The sequence below is a fragment of the Uloborus diversus genome, chromosome 6 (assembly GCF_026930045.1).
Source record: "Uloborus diversus isolate 005 chromosome 6, Udiv.v.3.1, whole genome shotgun sequence".
Lineage (NCBI taxonomy): Eukaryota > Metazoa > Arthropoda > Arachnida > Araneae > Uloboridae > Uloborus > Uloborus diversus.
This window is the reverse complement of record NC_072736.1, coordinates 30072044-30091968: the sequence shown is the minus strand read 5'-3', so window position 1 is coordinate 30091968 and position 19925 is coordinate 30072044. Positions and strand designations below refer to the sequence as shown.

Below are 19925 nucleotides of genomic sequence, written 5' to 3'. Positions count from 1 at the left end.
CTTCAAAATGTTATTAGACGGGAGAGCACTTGAATCTTTCATCCTTTTTTCTGATATCACCAAAGATAGCTTGGAAATACATTTTTTGTTTCTAGACCTCAATGTTGAAAAATTTCTGGATAGAGCCCCAAACGCTGCCTTTTCTTCTAACACAGCCAAAAAGTAGATATTTAGGCCTTAAATTCTGAAAACTTTCCTGGAGAAAACTCCCCACCCGCCTCTCTCAACACATAGTCTTAAAACTACGTTTTTAAAACTTCCGATACTTCAATATCAATTTGTGCGAATAGTATCACAACCCTGACTCTCTTTGATCTTCTAATGAGATCAAAGATAACTTAAAATACATTTTTAGTACTTCAATCTGCGATTGTTTTTCTAGAGAGATCCCTTAAGATCCCCCCCCCCTCTCACCTAACCCCTCCAAAGATTAAAACTGTGTTCAGTTTTGAAAAAATTTCCGAGGAAAGAACGCTGAACTCCTCACCCTTTTCCTAACGTCCCCCAAAATAGCCTAAAATTTTATTCTTAGAAATTTGTGTGGGTCAGAGAGTTCGTTAATCCTTCCATCTCAAAAATAGCGTAAAATGAACTTCAGCTTTAAGAAAGATTTTGGGAGGGAAACCTCCGTTTGCCCCCTATAACATTACCAAACTTAGCCTAAAGTTGGACGTTAACAACACACATTTTCCAGGAGATTGCTGCCTGGCTTCACAACATTTTTAGAGCAGTTAGACGTTGCGGAACCATTTAGCGTCACTAAAGATAGGTAGAATAGTGTTTTTAAGACTTCGGTGGCGAAAAATTTCCACAGAAAGAACCTGAGCCTTTCCCATTTAAACCAAACCCCTAAAGATACCCTTAAAATTGATGCCAATTTTTAAAATCTTTCAGTAAGAAACCTTAGCGCTCTTCTCTGCCCTAATGCCTCAAACTGCCTTAGAATATGCTTGCAATTGCATAGCCAAAGATAGACAGCCTAAAACTGCATACTTCAGAGTTTAAAATTTTGGAATTGAATATCCTACTAATTCCGATTTCCTTAGCTTCTCCAAACTAGCCTAAGCTGCATTTTAAGACTTTGATTTCAGAAAATTTCCTTGAAGTGCCCATCAAACCCCCCCCCCCCCCTCCCTCCCCCCCCCCCCCCCCACACACACACATATAACAAAGAAGCAGTACAGGAGACTTCAATTTTGAAAAAAATCGGGAGAAACTCAAAACGTCCCTTCTGCAAACTTTACAAAAAACAGTCTAAAATTGCGATTTTTTACGTAAATTTAGCAATTATCTCCAAGTATGTGTCCTTATCCCTCTTTTTTTTTCTTTTGAAAGTCTATAAAAATAATTGTTTCTTTTTTTATTTAAATTGAGGTAAATTGAGGAGCCGCCTGGGCGGCAAACACTATAGCTACGCCACTGAATATACATCTTGTAGACTTGTTAAAGTACCATTACAATTTTTTTTTTGCTTTGATAAATTCTTTTATTTACTGTTTTTAGACCATTGATGCTTTTATTTTGATTAAAGCTATGTCATTGCATCCGATATAAGAATCTAATTTTTCTGATTTTTGATGCTTTATGCTGTTTTAGTGGTCAAATAAATGAAATTTCTCTTTATTCCTATAAGAAACACAAAGTTGAAATTTTCAAACAAAAGTTTGTGTCCTTTATGAGAGTCAAAAAGATAAATTCTACATCGCTGGTTTAATTTAACTTGTACTTCAATTATGTCCATTATTATTTATAATATGTTTATTGTAGAGCTCTAGAATGCAATTGTAAAATAATTTACCTTAATAAATTATTTTATGTGCCTTTTATTTTACTTTATCCGCGTTCACTGCGAAAATTGCAATCTCTTTGCATCTGCCATTGGAATAAGATTTTTTGCATTTATGACACTTACTTACTATGCCTTGTGAAGAGGCAAAGAAATTAAATTATATTTATATTTTTATTAAAATCATTACATTAAAAGGTTTTTAACTAAATTCATGCCCTTTAAGAGTGTCAAATGTCAGAAAGTTAAAGTTAAAAACGGAATTGCTGGCTCTGAAATTAATTTTTGTTTCAACTGTTTTAAATGTTTTAATTCATACGTAATATGTGTACTTGGCAGGGTTTTGTGATTTTTTTTATTTTTTGATTTAAAAAAAAAGGATCTGACTTTTTGTTAAAAATTGAAATCTGTTTTTTTTTAATTAAAAAATTTTTTAGACATTAATTACCTACCAATTATAAATTAACATTTTATGCGATAGATGAAAGAGCAACTTAATAGCTTAACAGTGGTATCACTATTTCCTGGAATTATAATTTTCATAGTATTTAGAAGAAAAATTCTTAAAATTTGGCAGATTTCTATGTTTATCAGCTTAGAGTCACAAAGGTTTTAAAATGGCCTACAAGATTTTGGTTCACTTTGAAAATTAATATAATTTGTACAATCTTACAAAAGGATCCTTAATATTTAAATTGAATTTTCTGTATTTCAATACTGTATGAGTCACCTGATGTTTTTAGAATATGCCAAAATCAAACACAAACTTTGCCGAAAATTGTTTGTTGTGTTTGAAGTTTGTCCCTGCATTTTAATTTGATTCAGAGTCAGCTCAAGTCTAAGAAGCAGTAGATGCATATTTTGATATAAATTTAGTATGTTTACATTCAAGATGTATTGTATGAAAGCAAAATAAATAATAAGAGTTGAACACAGTTTCTGAAATACGTTTAAAACATGCATCTTTTAACAAAAAACTAGTCCTTAAAAAATAAAATGAACTCCTACAAAACTCCTTAAAAACTCCTTGCTTTTAATTTTCAAAGTTGTATAAACCCTGATAAGGAAGGGGAAGGAATGAGAAAATATCTAACTTTGTTGAAGTACAAGTGATATTTTAGAAAAAGACTCAAAAAAGATCAAGTCCTAAAAATCCCTTTGAAAATTCATCCCCCCCCCCCCCCCCGAATTCTGTCCTCCTTTTTTTATGTTGAACTAGAAAAACTTTAAAACAGCTTTCACACACTATTCCTTCATTTAAAAGTTATTTTTTGCCAAAAAACGACATCAGTAACTTTGATTCAATTAAAGATGTTTTACTCAGTACGAGTTTCAGCCAGTGGTGGATTTAGCCATGGATAAAATTGGCTTGGATAAATTTGGTTTTGTCCAGTTTTGACCAATTTGTCCTGCACAAGATCTTCATACATTTCATTAAAAATAATGGTTTAAAAAGTGTAATGAACAAAATTTTGTTGCTTAAGAAATGATAAATTTACGTATGACTTCTTGAAACAAAATTTAGTTTTGCAGTGAACACAGATATTTTAGTCACAAGTGCTTCAATAAGGTAGCAGCATTCACACAGAAGTTTTGCCAATGCTCATTTCCAAAAATTGACAAGTTTGATATTAACTTGTACTCTCTCGTGTTACAAGGTCATGATAATTTTTATGAAGTCATGGAAAAGCCATGGGATTTTTTTATCCAAATAGAATATGAACCCTGTGCCTTTTAAAATTATTTTTTTTTTATGAAATGTTGGAACCGTCACGGTCAAAGCAAAATGACCGTTTTCAGTGGAATTGCCATACACATATTTTTTTTTCATCCATTTAAATTATTATTTCTTAACAAATGAAATATGTTTCCTTTCTGTTGGTACCTCAGCTTTCAAAAGCAACAATTTGTTTCGTCATTTCTATATTAATAGAGCAAAAATATTAAGTAATAATGCATACAACGAACAAGAAGAGGTTGACTTTGGATGTGACGCATGCAAATAAATTACGTTTTCAGTAAGTGTGTGAGCAGTATCTTTGTATCAAGTCAACATATTAAAAAATGTGTTTACTCCTGTTTAATCGAAATCATCAAATCTGTTACAAAATATTGGTGAAATTATAGAGTCTGAGTGCCCCGCATGTGACGCAGGAGGACATAACAACAATCCTATAATTAGTCACTAACTTACATAAATAAACAGTTAATTTTAGACTCTAATCTATGCAAGTAATACATTTCTGCATGTTTCAAAAGGCTTCAAAGAGAAAAATGTGATGATTGTTTAAAAATATGCATCAAACAGTGTAAATAGCACATTTACTTGTTTGATAGTCTCATGCCATCAAAATGGATTTCAAATTTGTTTTAAGTACATTACTTATTTTTTAATAAATTGAATACATGTTACAATTATTGTGAAAAATAGCAATTAGTTTATGTTATATTATTAGTTTATTTCACTCATAAAAGTACTTGTTGCATATTGGCCTTCTAGTATCATACTATTTTAGTGTAAAAATTTTCATTTCAATTTGATTTTTTTTTCTTCACATTTTTCAACAGCTTCGCCAGTATCAATATTATGGATCTGGATTATTGTCTAATTATGATAAATTTTATGATAATCAGAAGCAAGTTCTAGGAAACAAAAGATCGAAAGAAAAGAAATGTGATAAGAGGAAAGGTAAGTAATGAAACCCTGTATTCAATAAATTTAAACTTTATTAAATTTTACCTACATTTTTTTTTTTAATCTCATTTTAAAAAATGAACTGAAAATAACAGAAAAAAAATTCATAGCCTATGATTAATAGCAGTTTCAGAGAAAAATTGTATCAAGGCTAGAAAACCTAGTTTGAAAAGCTCCAATTTTGAAGTCATAAGATTAATAACTCACAGTGGGGTGTGAGAAAATGGTACATTCTTTAAAAAGTTAGAATTTTCTCACTACACCATAGTTTATCTCAGTTATATAATATGTTGCTGTGAATTTCCGAAATCTGGTAAATGTCAATATTAACCAATAAAGATCAACATTCCCTTACAAAAAGCATCAGCGAACAACTGATTTTTTCTGGTGAATCTTCAGGGAATGTCAAACAATTTCGATTTTTCATGGTAACATAAGCTGTTATACTATGTCAAGGGTCAGTTGTATAAAATTTGGTAATCATAGCTTTTCTTAAAACTATGTAAATAAATACAGATGATTCAAAAATTTTAGAAACCAATTAGTTTTTCACTTTCAACTTCAAAACAAATATTATCAAAATATTGGACAACAGAATTCAAAAGTTATTTTGTTTTCTGATTTCATGGTCGTTAAAAACTCTTACCGTAAAATTCCGAAAGTAACCCCCCCCCCCTCCCTATTTTCAAAACAAAACCTGTTAATTTCAGAAGGGGAGGGGAGGGATTATAATCGAGATTTTTTTGAAAAATTAGCCAAAATAATTGTTTTTAGTAGTATTAATTTTAGAGTACAGAAAAGAAATAAGTAAATAAGAGTAAATATCAATGAAGAGTGAGAAATCAATTAATAAAAACCTGTCATAATTTTCTAGTAGTAATAAATTGCATGTGGGCGCCTTTTTTTTTTTTTTTTTGAAAGATAGAATTTTGCACCTTAGGTTGGCAAAATCCCTATAATTTATCGCTTGAAAATTCATCGTGTAGTGAATCTAATAAGGTTACAGTAAAAGAAGCAAAATCTTAAAGTTCTTGTTTCAGAATAGAAGCAAAAATCGCAATCACGGCCGCAAATTCGTTATGAAGATCGTAATTTTGAAAACTGAGCTTTACAAAGTTCGCGAATGTAAACACAGACGAATCTCTTATTTAATTTTGTAAAATATACATTTCTGATGATCGTCAAGTTGTTCAATTACTTTATTTCTCCTTTAAAAAGGTTATTTTTAAGTTTCATGCTACTTTTTAAGCAATGCATATCCAAAATGGCGCCACGTTATTAAAAGAGCGTGTGTTGAAGATTGTTCATTTTCACAAGTCAGAACAAAAATGCTCCTTCCAAAATGGATAAAAAGCAGTACAATGGTATAAATTTTATTTTGTAATACATATGAACAACAAAAAAAGGCCCTTGCATCAAAAGGAGTCTAGACATTTTGAAAGGAATAAACCATAGAGACTATTTTTTTCCCCTTCAAATCATCCTGTTTTCTTATCTTTCTTTTTTTTATATCAAAAGAAAACTTGTACATGGAGGGGGAAACTAAACTCCTGTAAATGCTTTCCAAGTAAAGCAGAAAATGTTATCCTTTTTTTTTTGGGAGGGAGTGGCAAATGAGGTGATCGGAAATTTTTTCAGGTGAAAAGGGAAGGGGGGGGGGGGTTATTCAGGATTTTAAAATGATTTCATTTTCCACAAAAAAAGGGGAGGGGGCTATAATCGATAGGGTGGTTACTTTTGGGATTTTATGGTAGTTAGGAAAAAAAATTAATGTGCAATTTTACTTGTATTACATTGATACTATGAACACTTCAGGGCATTCGTCGTCTCATCTTTTGACACACAAGGAGTTGCGGCACCCAGTTTCAGAACCCCTAGCTTAGCAAGTAAAAGAAAATTTGATAGAACCTTTTTGCTTCTGTGTGTGTGTTTTCCCCCCTATTAAAATAAGTCCACAAAATAACATGAATTTTTTATAACGTAATCATTTTCAACCACACTAAACTTTTCCTCATGTTACTAATAATTTCATAGGCTTTTCAGACTTTTTTTAGGCATATTCAGGCTTTTTTTTTCTTTTTGCAACTTTTATTAATTTATTAAAAATTATGTATACTATTTTGTAAAGTATTTCTTCTGTAAATTTATAGCTCTCCTCTTACTGCATGGAAGGAAGCTACAAACCAGTTTGTATTTCAACAGAAATGAATGTTGGGATGCATTTAAAAAGAAAAAAACCTCTTTATTATTATTTTTTTGCTTTGTTTGGCAATAGTAGAAAAATGAATATGGCAATTTCTGGACTTGGTTTGATCAATACAGTTTTAATACTTAGTTTGTTTCTGAAGTAAATGTTTTCAATATGCAGTAAATTCTGAAAAAACCCACTTTGCTGAGATAGTGAGTTTTTTCCAAGTGGACCCACTCGAAAAAACCCAGGCTGGTTTTTACAGGCGAACCCTGTGCAAAAGTCTCCCTAATTTTCATCTTCCAATGTTAGCAGCTATGCAATAATGTAAAAATAAATAAATCAATTTGTTTCTTGATGAATAAGTCAACCATGTATTGCAACCACAATACATGCTGCTTAATTTTAGAGTCTTTGTAAAGTATGCAATTTAAAGTTTTGAATTTAAAATTACTGAATATAAGTTTTTAAATTCTGGTAAATAGTGTACTTTAATATTTTTTTCCAGGAAAATTTAAAAAACTGAAGTCTGATGGGAAAGGGGCAAAAGACAACCAGGTAAATATATTAGTAAAATTTAACATGCATTTTTAAAGTCTGCCATGCTGAAGGAGCATGGTGGTTTTTAAAATATTTAAAAGTGTAGTGTAGGGGAGGGGTGGGGGATAAGTATGAATTGTATCATCTTTTTAAATTTATACTTTTTTCTCCTCAAGGAAAACATAATTTAATTTGCTGTTATGCTTCTATTTCAAATAAATTACATTTAGCTCTGGAAATTTTGGGGTCTGCCATTTTTTACCAATTTTTGCCACTCCTGGCAAAGATACCTCTCTACCGGCAAACTGACCAATGGTGGTTTAAATTTGTTTTGCCCCATACTCATCATTGTTTTTCTTCAGCTTGCACCTAAACATTATTTTCGCCGCCAGTCTGATGTGTTTTGCTCTAACGTTTATTTTGCTTCATCCTGTGCCAAAACGGTAATTTTCTAGCTCCAGCTTGCACCAAAATGGCAATTTTCCTACATAGACCTGCTCCAAAATGGTAATTTCCTTACTCCAACCTGCTCTGAAACAATAAATTAGATTGCATGGAGCAGGTTATGCCATGTAATCTGCTCTAAAACAGCATTTTAGCTGCCCCTAAAGGGTATCCATCGTGTTCCACCTGTGTCTGTATTAAATATTGGTTTTATGTTTTTGCATGCTGTCTTTTTTCTAAAATGATCGCTTACTTTCTATCTTCTTTTTTTTTGGGGGGGGGGGGACCACCCTGTACTTAGTGCATTAGCCAGAGAAAAGTTTTTCCTCTCTTCTGTAAAATTACCATAATGTGACTTATGTCCTTCTGGCTCTGAGGTGCAAATATACTACTTTATCCACATCACTTTACTGAGTCAAGTACTCAAAAGATGTAATATAAATTAGAATATGAGAAATTTAAAAATTGTTTCTAGACATCATGGAAAAATCAAGTACTGTAAAAATCTTTTTCTTTCCCACTCACAAAAGAGCTCTCTAAGCAGCCCTAAAATAGCTAACTGGCTTTTTTCCTCCTGCCATTTTTGCTTTATTTATATTGCGTTTTAATTTTATTGGCACTCGGAAATTTTTGATAATTTTTTACGACAAAAACAAGCTTTGTAGGATCTATTCTTTTCATATTATTAATTTTGAATCAGAAGGTATGCTATTATATTCTGAAATTTTGACCTGAAACATTTAAATAAATTCTTCTCTTGTGGCTCTTCTGTTGTGTAATTACTTTTGAAAGGTAATTTGTTTTTTTACTTTCAAGGATTCTAAACGAGCTGAAGGAAAAGGACAGAAAAATGAAGAATCTGATGGATTTCGGAAACACACAAAAAAGAAAAGTTCAGCATCACACGAAGCTGTTATGAATGCAAAAAGAAGACGAGTATGGGTAGCAATAGGAAAAAAGGAAATCGGAAGAGTAAATATTTTTGTTGCTAATATATTTACTATTTGTGCAGAATTTTTTAGTTTTTCTTTTGATGAAATTGCCACATGCAAACATTTTATAGATTTTAATATTTTCTCATAATTTCCATGCTGGCCCATTCCATATGAAATCAACAAATTAGTTATATTATACCATTTTTAATTTTGTGGATATTTGATAACTAATTATGCAATTTACCTTCTGTACTACAAAATGTTTTTACTTTCTTTCTCATAGTAGAGGAAGTATTGTAATTGTGAAAATTTTTTCACTCAAATCTTGGCCTATATGTCCATTATGTTCACCCCTGAATGAATGTTGAATGGTTTGCTCGGCCTGCGGCCTGCATGCTCGTATAATTTGTAAGAGTGTTTTCATGCTCACTATGGCGCTATAAAATTGTATTTTTGTTCCTTATACAACTTTCATACAATTTTTATGCATTCTAAGATCACACACATTAATAAAAACAACAATATTCCTAATGTTTCAAAGTACAGTTCTCGGTACTTTTCTGTTACAGGTACATCACTTGACTTGCCTACATTTTTATTTTTTCTACCAAAGTGAAAATAAAAAATAATTTTGACGTCCTCACCATGTTTGCTCTGCTTTTTCTGATTTAACATTTTAATGAGACTATGTACATTCAGCAATTGATTTAATGTGTGTGTGTGTGTTTTTTTTTTAATTATTTGAATCAAATTTTTTACTCTATTTAATGGCTTGTTTGTTACTTTGCATCATAATGGGTCTCTATTGCATACAATATACCAGACAGCCTGGTTATCACATCCTGAATTATTTCTTATTAAAATTCCTCAGCCAGGAATAGTGAATAACCAGGCTGTGTGGAGGCAGGGTTTGTACTTCAATATGCTTGTCTCAATAAATGTCTAAAAAGCTATTTATTTACAAAATATTGCTATTAATAGGTACACATCAGTTTATGCGCCCAATCTTTCAAGTGATTAAAAAACAGCTTACTTTTTTTTTTATTTCTTGAAAATGTGTTGTTCCTAAGATTTCCCATTTGTTTGCTCCACACATCAATAAAATTTACCATTTTTGACCTTCTCTCCAAGAGCATTTTTAAAGCTTAACTTTTATATGTGCATAATAAGAAACTAAAGCACTTTTAAATCTTAACTTTTATATATGCATAATAAGAAACTAAAATTTGCCTGGTTGAAATCGGGGTTCAGGACTTACTGCATTAGTCATTTGGTTCATAAAAAAGTCGGTCCGGCTACAAAATACCGAGCTGCTTCACAAAGTTTCAAAATGCTCCTCAAATAGTTCCTACAAGGTTTTCAATCCTGACTTTATGACATCAACATCTCTGAACCATATCGCAATAATTGCCGAAATTAGCTTGTCCATCGTCAGCCAGTCAAAATTGTAAAACTGTTTTTGGATGATAGCCCACAAATTTTTTTCAGATTTAAGTCTGGTGAATTACTGAGCTAATCCAGAACAGTGAGTTTATTTTTGAGCAGAAATGCTTGATTCTCTTCAAAATGGCATAGCGCGCTGTGTTGTTGGAAATGAAATTTCCATTTGGCCACAGTTGAGACTTGATCGAAAGCCCTTTTTGGTTCAATTTGACCTCGTAACTGGCACTGTTCATCAGTCTTTCAACAGGAACAAGAAATTCTGTGTCCAAAGCACTGAAACGACCCCAAAACGTCTTTTTTGGGTCGGTGGATATTTTAGTGCCTGATTGATTTGGTGCAGATTGAAAGGTTGTCCTTTGTTCTTTCTCACGAGCTTGGACTTAAACCCTTGAACCGCAAAATTTGTTTCGCCAGGAAATAGAACCTTCTCAGTCCATATTTGTATTTCCGTACCCATTCGGACCTTTTCTTCTTCATATTAGACGTTGGAAGCTGTTTCTTGTATGGTCGATGTTGTCTTCACCCGCATTCTAACAGCCTGTATCTCACTGTTGAAGGTAGAATATAGACACCAGCTGTGCCTCCATGGACCTCGACTGGTCAAAACTGGTTAATGGAGGATTTATAACACTCATTCAATGTAAGTTTTGTCGTCACGAGCTGAAGTTGATCCTTTTTGGCTGCATTTTCTGGTGTGGTTAAGTCTGGCATTCATTGCTGTCTGAAACTGCTTCCATGCCCTTCTGACACCTGCTGTACTCGCTCTATGTCTTTTACCTACTTCCTATGACATCATGGGATTGTTCTCTAAGCACAATTACTTTAGATTATGTTTTTGAGTTGATGTCCATGATGCTAATGATGACCCGCACAACAAGCAAGAAACTAACACTGTGTGTAATTTAAAGACTTGCTACACACCAGGTGCACAGGAACACCTACTAGTTTGATAGCAACTGCTATTTGAAGGCTGAGCTAATTGGGAGTGCTTCTTCATAAACCATTGCGTCATAAAATGGAAAAAAAATGACATATCTCAATTGCCACAACACTAGCTTATATTTTGAAAAAATATTTCATTGAAAAACAATAGCTTGTGTAAAAAGTTAATATTATTTCATTTGTAAAAAGTTGTTTGTTTTGAGTTAAAATGGTACTATGCAATTTGGCTGCTTTGTGTAACAGTAACATATGCTTATTTTTAGTTTCTATTTTAGGCGCACAAACAAATGTCTATTGCTCATAAGGAAACTCTGACTGCTGCTAAAAGGGTAATTGAATTTTTGAATTCTTTTTGTTTCCATAATTATTGAACATAATTAATAAAATCCTACAGTAACTGAGAATTTTCCATATAGGAGGAAATTTTATATGTTGATTTATCTCTTAATTTCTGACTTACCTTTAATCAGAAAGGGATTTCAGATGCAATAAACCAAGAATATTTTTTTGAATTTAAATACGTAATATAAAATTGGGGAGAGTAGAGTATTATTTCAATAAATCAAGTATAGGTACATTTAAAAAATACGAGTGCTGTTCAATAAGTAATAAAACTAAATTTATAAAAAATACAGAACAACTTTAATCGTCATAATTTACATGGTTTTTTTAAGAATAACTTCTGCAGGACTAAATGCATTTATTCCAACGTTCTGTCTGCTTCTTAAAAACTCGTGAACATTACATTTGTGAGAGCTGTTTCAAAGCCGCCTTTGCAGAGTTTAGACATGCTTTGTTGCTTTCAATATGTTTGCGTCATAATTGTTTCTTAAGTTACGAAAACAGCCAGAACTCACTGATGTTAAATAATTCTGACATTTCACTTGATAATAGTAGCACCAGTGTTAATCATTGTCTTTGTGATGTAAAGCTGAAAATTAGCAGTTGCCACTCGCCACGTGGCGATTTAAGTTGCAAAAGTGGCAATTAAAAAATGTGTCATCGATCGCCACCCCCGGTCGCCACTCTTTCTCGGTCCCTCTACTTGATTCCCAATTGAACTACATTCCCCTTCCCCTGTTCCGAGCTACCCCGATGTATTTCTTTTCCCCACCGCTAGAGGGAGAAATTCAGCTGCAGCAGTGTACCATCATTTGTGCTTTGAACCCTGCGTGTGCCACCTGTCTTGCGATGGCTGCTCAGTGATCACGTAGTGTAAAGCGTAAAATTAAAGGGAAAAATGAAATCTAAATGCAAAATTTTAAAACCTTTTTCTTTTTCAAAGTATGTATAAATAATTGAAACTTATCATCCTGTTTTAATATTGTATATGATGTGTTAAAAATAAACAATTTAACTCTGGTTTCCAGTTTTTAGTATTATTTATTACTCTTCTATTTTTAAATATTTCTGTTAGTTAACTAAATCTTATCAGTACAAAATACGTTCTTTTAATCAAAAAATCAGTAAATATATATATAGAGAGAGATACGTTTTTTGTTTTTTTTTTTTTGCTCTTCTAATTTTTTCTGTAAGCCTTTGTTTAATTATTGATGTTATCAGTATTTTAATTTTATTGCTATTTGAAATGCACTTATACTTTTGTGCAAATGGGTTGGAAGAGAAAAAGAGAATGTGCTACTGAAAATTTTAAATCATCAATCTTATTCAAGAAATACCCGTTAATGATTCTCTAGTGGTCTAGTGCGATGCTACAAGTATGAACATTTTCATTTTATATATTTTATTCTCGATATCATAGATTCATTGTTATCAAGTTTATAAAGTGCGAATGTTTAACGCAAATTCATTTTTCTTAAAGATTTGAAATAAACAGAAATATGTCATGCAAGACTTTTAATCTCTTTTACCAATGATATTTAAAAACTAAAAGCATTTTGCATACATGTTCTAGGACATGCTCATGAATAGTTGGCAGGTTACAGAAAACAATATTTAATATATCGCTCATGCACAAAAAAGTAACACAACTTAAAACACATGTTTTGCGGTTTGTTTAAAAATATGTAACAGTTTGAGATGTTGCTTACAACAGGAAAAACGTCATAAAGGTACCTATGGTTTGCAAAATGATTTACTAATGCTCTAAAACCGAACTTTTTCCTATCTCAAAAAGTAATGCTACGTTCTGGTTGAAATTTGGAATATATGTGAATCCATATGTAAACAGGCTTTGGTTCAATTTTGGCGCCAAGAGGTGCTGATTTATTTTTATTATCATTATTTTTTAGCGAATAAAAATAGCTTTATTAGTGCAACAATAAGAAAGATAAATCGTAATAGATTATCGTCTGCTTATTTCTCGTGATTTTAACTGTATGGAAATGATCGGAAATATTATTTCAATGATTTAAAATTTTTAACTGTTGCCATCTTATGTTTGTTAACAAATAAAATATTTGTAATTAATTCAAGCAAGGCTTTTAAAATAACTTTCAATTTTCGCTCTTTGCTTTGCTTTTGCAATAATGCAGACATTGGGATGGTCGTCAAGTTTTTTCATGTGTAATTTTGTTTTTGTTGGGAATATTGCTTCCTCGTCAAACATGCGGAGGGATCAGAAAAAAAAGAAAAATATAGAAGAAAGTTTCGTGATGGCCACAACATACTAGTTTAATTCTTGAAAGGGACTTTTATTTTTGGAATGACCCAGAGCTGAAGATAAAACATTAAACTGTTGACATTTTGCAGTTCTGGATCTGATTCTGTGTTAATCTTTTGTTTTTAAACCTTGTAATTTTATGTTCTCCAGGTCAAGTTTTTAATGTCATTTTTAAAAATATTACTCATGTAGGTCTGTAATTTTAAATTCCTTTTTTCTTACCTATTTTGTAGTTGGCTCAAGCATGTCAACGTGAAGTTCGAAAATCAGCACTAACCTCTCAAAAGTTAACAAAAGATGTTCCTGGCCGAGCGAAGCGTTTGACAAAAGAAATGATGCTTTATTGGAAGAGGTATGATAAGGTAGAAAAGGAACACCGTAAAAGAGCTGAGAAAGAAGCTCAAGAGCAGTTAAGATTGGATATAGAGCTGCGGGAGGTAATTGATTTCTCCCCCTATTTTCTAAGCTTAGGCTCTTTCATTCTGAACTTTTATGTATTTGTTTTTAAAAACATTACTCAAATACTTAAATATGTTATATTGGATAATTTTCAGGCGAAGCGTCAGCAGCGAAAATTAAATTTCTTAATCACTCAAACTGAACTTTATGCTCATTTTATGAGCAGAAAAGTTACAGGCATGCAAGACGCACAAGAGGAGCATATTTTACGGCAATTGGATGAGCCTAAACTAGAGCCAGGCACAACACCAGCTTCTCTCTTAAAAGACGATGATACTTATAGTAAGTAAAATATGGATGTCAATTATTTTCTAGGTTTTGATGACTAAAGGTTTCTTTAATGAGCTTTAAATAATGTATTATTGTTTTAACATTATTGTTAATTAGGTGTTTTAGTGTGTTTTATTCTTTCTCCATAACTATTGTACGCTTTACCTTAAGTATGTCAGTTGAAATAATTTCAGCGAAAAAAGTGATAATATTACTGTAGAGGGGTGTGTTTTACAAATCAAAAGTTTCATCACATTAGAGCTGAACTGTGTTATGAAACATATTTAAAAAAAAAACATTTATTTTTGTTGAATAAAAAACAAATTAATGTTGGAAAAGGATTTAGGTGAAATGTTCTGATCTTCAGGCATTAAAAAAAAAATGGTGATATAATGGATAGATATGCATGTATATATAAATTTAAGTGAGTGAGCAATTTTATATCTTAAATGACCGATCCAGTATCATTTGTTGGTATTTCTTATAAGTAGACTTTTAAAAACTATACAAAATTTCCTTTTAGATCCAGAAGAAATGAAAGCATTGGCTTTAAAAAATGCAGATCTTGCTTATAAAGCACAGTTAGATAAGGTTTGTTTTAAATTCTTGTTTTATTGCAATTGAATTTATTATTATTGCATTAATTGATAAAATATTTTCATAAACTGCATTTAATAGTACGAGATAAGACTGCAGAATTCTGCTCTCATTGAGTATAAAGTCAAAATCAAATTTATATATTACATTATAAAAGGGACAATGTGTTTTGGCTAGGTTGCCTAGCAAGAAGTGCCCTCAAGTATTTTTTATCATATTAATATTGTTTGACATTTTGGGGTAAAAATGACGCATTTGTTATTAAAATAAACTAAACTCTATTCCAAAGAAAAATACCTAAAGAACTTGAAAAGTTATGGTTGGCGTTGTGCAACTGGCCGCTACCTATTCGCAGTCACATGTAAACGGGTACTATTGGTGCACATCTATACACTCATAAACTATAGTCATCATTTATATATCAAATTAAAGCTTTTTTTTTTTTTCTGAATGTGATCAACTAAGGTTTCCTATGCAAAAATAGCCGAAAGTGAATGTTGCCAGCTGTTAAAGAGTTCAGAAGAAAAAAAAAGCTTTAATTTGATATATAAATGATGACTATACTTTATGAGTGCATAAATGTGCACCAATAGTATCCGTTTACATGTGGCTACAAATAGGTAGGTGCCAGTTGCGCAACGCCAACCATAACTTTTCAAGTTCTTTAGGTATATTTCTTTGGAATCGAGTATAGTTTATTTCAATAAAAAATGCGTCAATTTTACCCCAAAATGTCGAACAATATTAATTTGATAAAAAATACTTGCGAGCACTTCTTGCTAGGATATCTATCCAAAACACACTGCCCCTTTCATAATATAATACAAAAATTTGATTTTGACTTTATATTCGATGACTGCAGAATTCTGCAGCCGGATCTTAGACTATAAACAAATATACAAATAATAATAGTAATGGTCTTAACATGGCAAAAACTCTGATTGGAGGACAAATGGGCTGTGTTTCAGGAACAGAAAGAAGTTTTTTTTTTTTGCCTTCAGTAATTTTACTTAATGATAGACCCTTGTTTTATGTGTGGGTTGCACTCCTCAAAGATGCATCAAAAATCAAAATTGCGTAAATTTAGGTGTAATTTGTGTTAAAATACCAGAGGTAAATAAATGTATAATAAACTGAATTCTATAATAAACTGAATAAATGCTTTAAATGTCCATATTTTATCAAATATTCAACATTTTAATTTCAAATTTTAGTCTTAGACTTCTCTTGTATGCTGTCAAGTTTTCTGAAAGTTTGGCAAGGTTTGATGGGGAACTTTGTGTGTTATGAGTCATAAACCATCAAATGAAATTTGTATTTTTGAAATAAATGCTTATATCTTCGTGAATATTAGAGATACTTTGTTGAAAGTATGTAAAATAATTGTACATAGTAAGTCAACTAATTTCTGACATTTACAGCTTATTCTCACCGATTTACGATGAATGATGATATAAAAAACATTTTTGTTTTCCTCAATTTGTTACTGATCCCGGAAATGCTGGAGTGATGTAAATATTATTGAAAAATGACATCTGGAGCATACTTTTATGTGACATAAGTTACAATGCAATTGGCCCCTTATATCTTGAGAAATCCGTTAAAATGTGAATTTTTGGAAGCGTCCCAATACTTTTTATTTATATATAGTATATCGTCAGCACCATGCTAAATTAACGAAAGTGAAAAATCGCGTTTTTCAAATTTGATGATTTGCTGTCAAACTGAAAAAGGGCTATCTACTGTTCACAATCACTTTAAACGATAGTTTTACACTTCAAGTTATCTGTAAAAATTAAAATATTGAAATAACGAATTGTGTCAGGGAGAAAAAAAATTTTGTTTTTGCTCTCCTGAAATGTGCCAATTTTCATTCTGTAGTTTAACATGGTGCTGATGATATGCTGAAAAAATTTTCACACATTTTTAAAATTCCTAAACTTAAATCAAGAATAGTGGTTTCTTTAAACAAAAAATTTTTCTTGTAATTCTCATTTTAAATATTTGAAATTCCTTTTTTTTTTTTTTTTTTTTTTTTTTGCACTTAATAACAGAAAAAACTCCCATTCTTTTCAGACATATGCATTTGATGCTGTGTTGCAAATACCCAAAATTAAGAAGGAACCCAACATCCAAGATGAATGTAAGTTTTTATCTTTTGCTTTTGTTAGGAAAACATTGTCTAAATTTATTTTGATTTATAATTTATGTGTTACAGTTGATGAAAATTTTAAATTGGCTAATCCAGCTATTAGTGTAGATGAAGAACATGAACAGCCACCGCTGTTTAATGGAAAACTCAAGTCTTATCAATTGAAAGTAAGTCTTTAATTAAAATATATAGGGTGTTTATAAAGTTTTGCACTGATAGAGAAAATTCTTTAAAGAAAAACAAAACTATTTCAGCTGTAAACACAATTCTTTTCTCATTTTGATACTCATGCTTAAAAGTTTTTCCCCAACTTTAATACACTTCTATGTGTGCATCTTTTGTAGTTATCGTAGGATCTGGATGATTTTCAACTTGCATGAGGCACTTGTGCTGCCAGCATTTTCGTTCTGGAGGGTAAGGGTCCAGTTATAACACTCCTTAAATGGATTTGAATTCATTTCAGAATTGGTTAAAATCAAAGGTGCTGGAGGGTTGACCTTCAAAATCAACTTTGAGGCACCTCTAGGAGTTTTTTTCCTTTGTAGAAGCCATTTTCAATGTCAAAGTCACCTACATGTCTATGGCTAATATTGTTCCAACAGAGAAAAAAACTGGTGAGATCAAGATGAAAATATATACAGCAAAATCCCTCTAATGCGGACACAAACAGGGCAATTTTTTTCGTTTGTAATAGATAGGTGTCCTCCGGACAGGGGTTTAATAATGTTATGTGCATTGGAACTGGGGAATTAAAAATTGTCGGCCTTTCAACGGTGTCCGTTAGGAGTGGTTTTACTGTATTTTAAAAGAAATCACAATAATAATTATAAATAAAATAAAATAAACTGGCTTCTTTACCAGTGCAACACTTCATAAACTCCCTGTATAATGTTACTTTCTTCCGTCATGTTAAATATCTTTTGTGATAGAAATTTCCAATTACTGTTAATTTTAATGTCCCAGTTTTAAATTTATTTTTATTCCATTTTGCAAACTGTCTAAATTTAAATATTTGGACTTGTTCTGTTGCAACCCATCATTGACTTTTTTAGATTTAAGCATAGTCAGATAAAAATATAAAATATCTGCACACATAACTCAAAACTATCTGCAGAAATGAAAAACAGCATGCAGTGGGTAGATAAAATTTTTAGTAAGAAAATACATTTTACTTCCAATCATGTATTTGTGAAAGCAATAATGAACATTTTTTCATTAATTTATCTTCAAATTGTTTAGATAATCAGTGTTTAATATGGATATTATTAACAATTTTCAGCTAATGCACATATGTACAGCAAATGTATCTGCACAGCATCAAATCAATTCGTGCAGGGGTGCGTCTTTATTATCTAGCTATGGTTTTAAGCTGCTTTGTTTTTTCTTCAAGATGAGAACTTTGTTATTAAGAATGCTCTTGTCTTATCTTTGACATTTCCCATATAAACTCCCTTCCTTGTCTTGTCTTGATATAGCGTATGATTAAAATGTATCCTGAATTTCTGAGAATTAGAATGTAAATTCTGGGTTTGAACAGGGTTCCAGGGTTTCCTTTAAAATGATCTGTTGCAAAGGATTCTTAAAAGTGCTTAATTTTGAACAAAAAATCTTAATTATTTTGATAAGGTGCTTTAGTTTTGATTTAAAAAAGAAAAAATCCTTAAAAAATAGAAAATTGTTTGATGTCCTTTTTTCTAAATAATCTCTCTCTCTCTCTCTCTCTTTGATTTCAAAGCTTTTGTTTATGTCTTTTAATACAAAAGTTTAATGAATCATTAAGAAAAGCTGCCTGTCTTTGTTATGTTTTGAATTAATTTTTTTCTCAAAATTAATATTTGTTAAAATACTTCTAAAAAGCATTCCCTGTTCCTGTTTTCCCAGTTTTCTTTTTAAAGATGATTATATATTTTTAATTTCTCAGGAAAACTACCTGTCTTTGTTCATGTTTTAGTCTGATTGGACAGTTTTTTCAATAATTGCACTCTTACCAGCTTTTATGCAATAACAGGACTGTCAAGTACTCCACATTTTGTAGAGTTTCTCTGCAATAATGGAAACTCTGCAAAGAAGTTAGTTAGCTTCTCATTTCTCGTCCAAATTCATTAAACTAGCATCATCAAGCAATGCTGCAGATACAACTTATTCTTGAAGTGATGTTGTTCTGTCATGAATTTGGCAGATATAAATATTCTTCTTTTTCTGGTCCCTTGTAATATTGTAATTGTCATATATTAAATTAAGTTTTAAAACTATAACTTCAAAACTTTGTGATGTATTATTTAGTCTTTTTATTTTTTACTATGTTTTGTTATTTTAACTTTATTATGACAGCTTGAATGGATATTGGAAATCAATCAAAATTGTTTGTATTCAGAGTATGAATGATTTTTATTCACAATATTGAAATGCTGAGCAAAATCACAAAATGGTCCTGTAATGCAATGGTCTTATAAAACAATATGGTTTGTTATTGTTTCTTTTTTAGAATGTATATACCATAGAGATTATTCATATGATATGATTCCATTCTGATTATTTTAGTTTACTGAATTGTCTTTTTCTTATTTAATTTGTTTAAGAGCCTTCAGGGCCTGACTAACTAAAAGTGAGGCCATAGGCCCACATTGGTTTGGAGGCCCCCTGAAGATTATGCAGTGGTTGATTTACAGGTTTAGGGCATGTCAGAATGCATTTTTGGAAGCCTCTTTGTTTAATCAAAGGACTATGTCTAAATCATTTATCATGTATATTCATGAATCCCCTTTGGGGCCCCTCATAATTGTGGCAAAGTAAATTTGTTACTGGCAGAATGATTACAAATTCCCTTTAAGGGAGTTTTTTTTCCAATTAA

At 31.4% G+C, this 19925-nt stretch overlaps 1 protein-coding gene across 1 annotated transcript in view; it reads left to right on the top strand.

Moving 5' to 3' along the window:
- LOC129225119 (chromatin-remodeling ATPase INO80-like) overlaps nt 1–19925 on the top strand; it is a 78692-nt gene that overhangs the window by 13609 nt on the left and 45158 nt on the right. Inside the window, exons 6-14 of the mRNA XM_054859680.1 lie at nt 4355–4475; nt 7178–7227; nt 8470–8625; nt 11249–11302; nt 13830–14033; nt 14151–14337; nt 14849–14916; nt 16999–17065; nt 17141–17241. Of these exons, the coding sequence (XP_054715655.1) occupies nt 4355–4475; nt 7178–7227; nt 8470–8625; nt 11249–11302; nt 13830–14033; nt 14151–14337; nt 14849–14916; nt 16999–17065; nt 17141–17241 (1008 nt within the window). The remainder of the gene's footprint in view (nt 1–4354; nt 4476–7177; nt 7228–8469; nt 8626–11248; nt 11303–13829; nt 14034–14150; nt 14338–14848; nt 14917–16998; nt 17066–17140; nt 17242–19925) is intronic.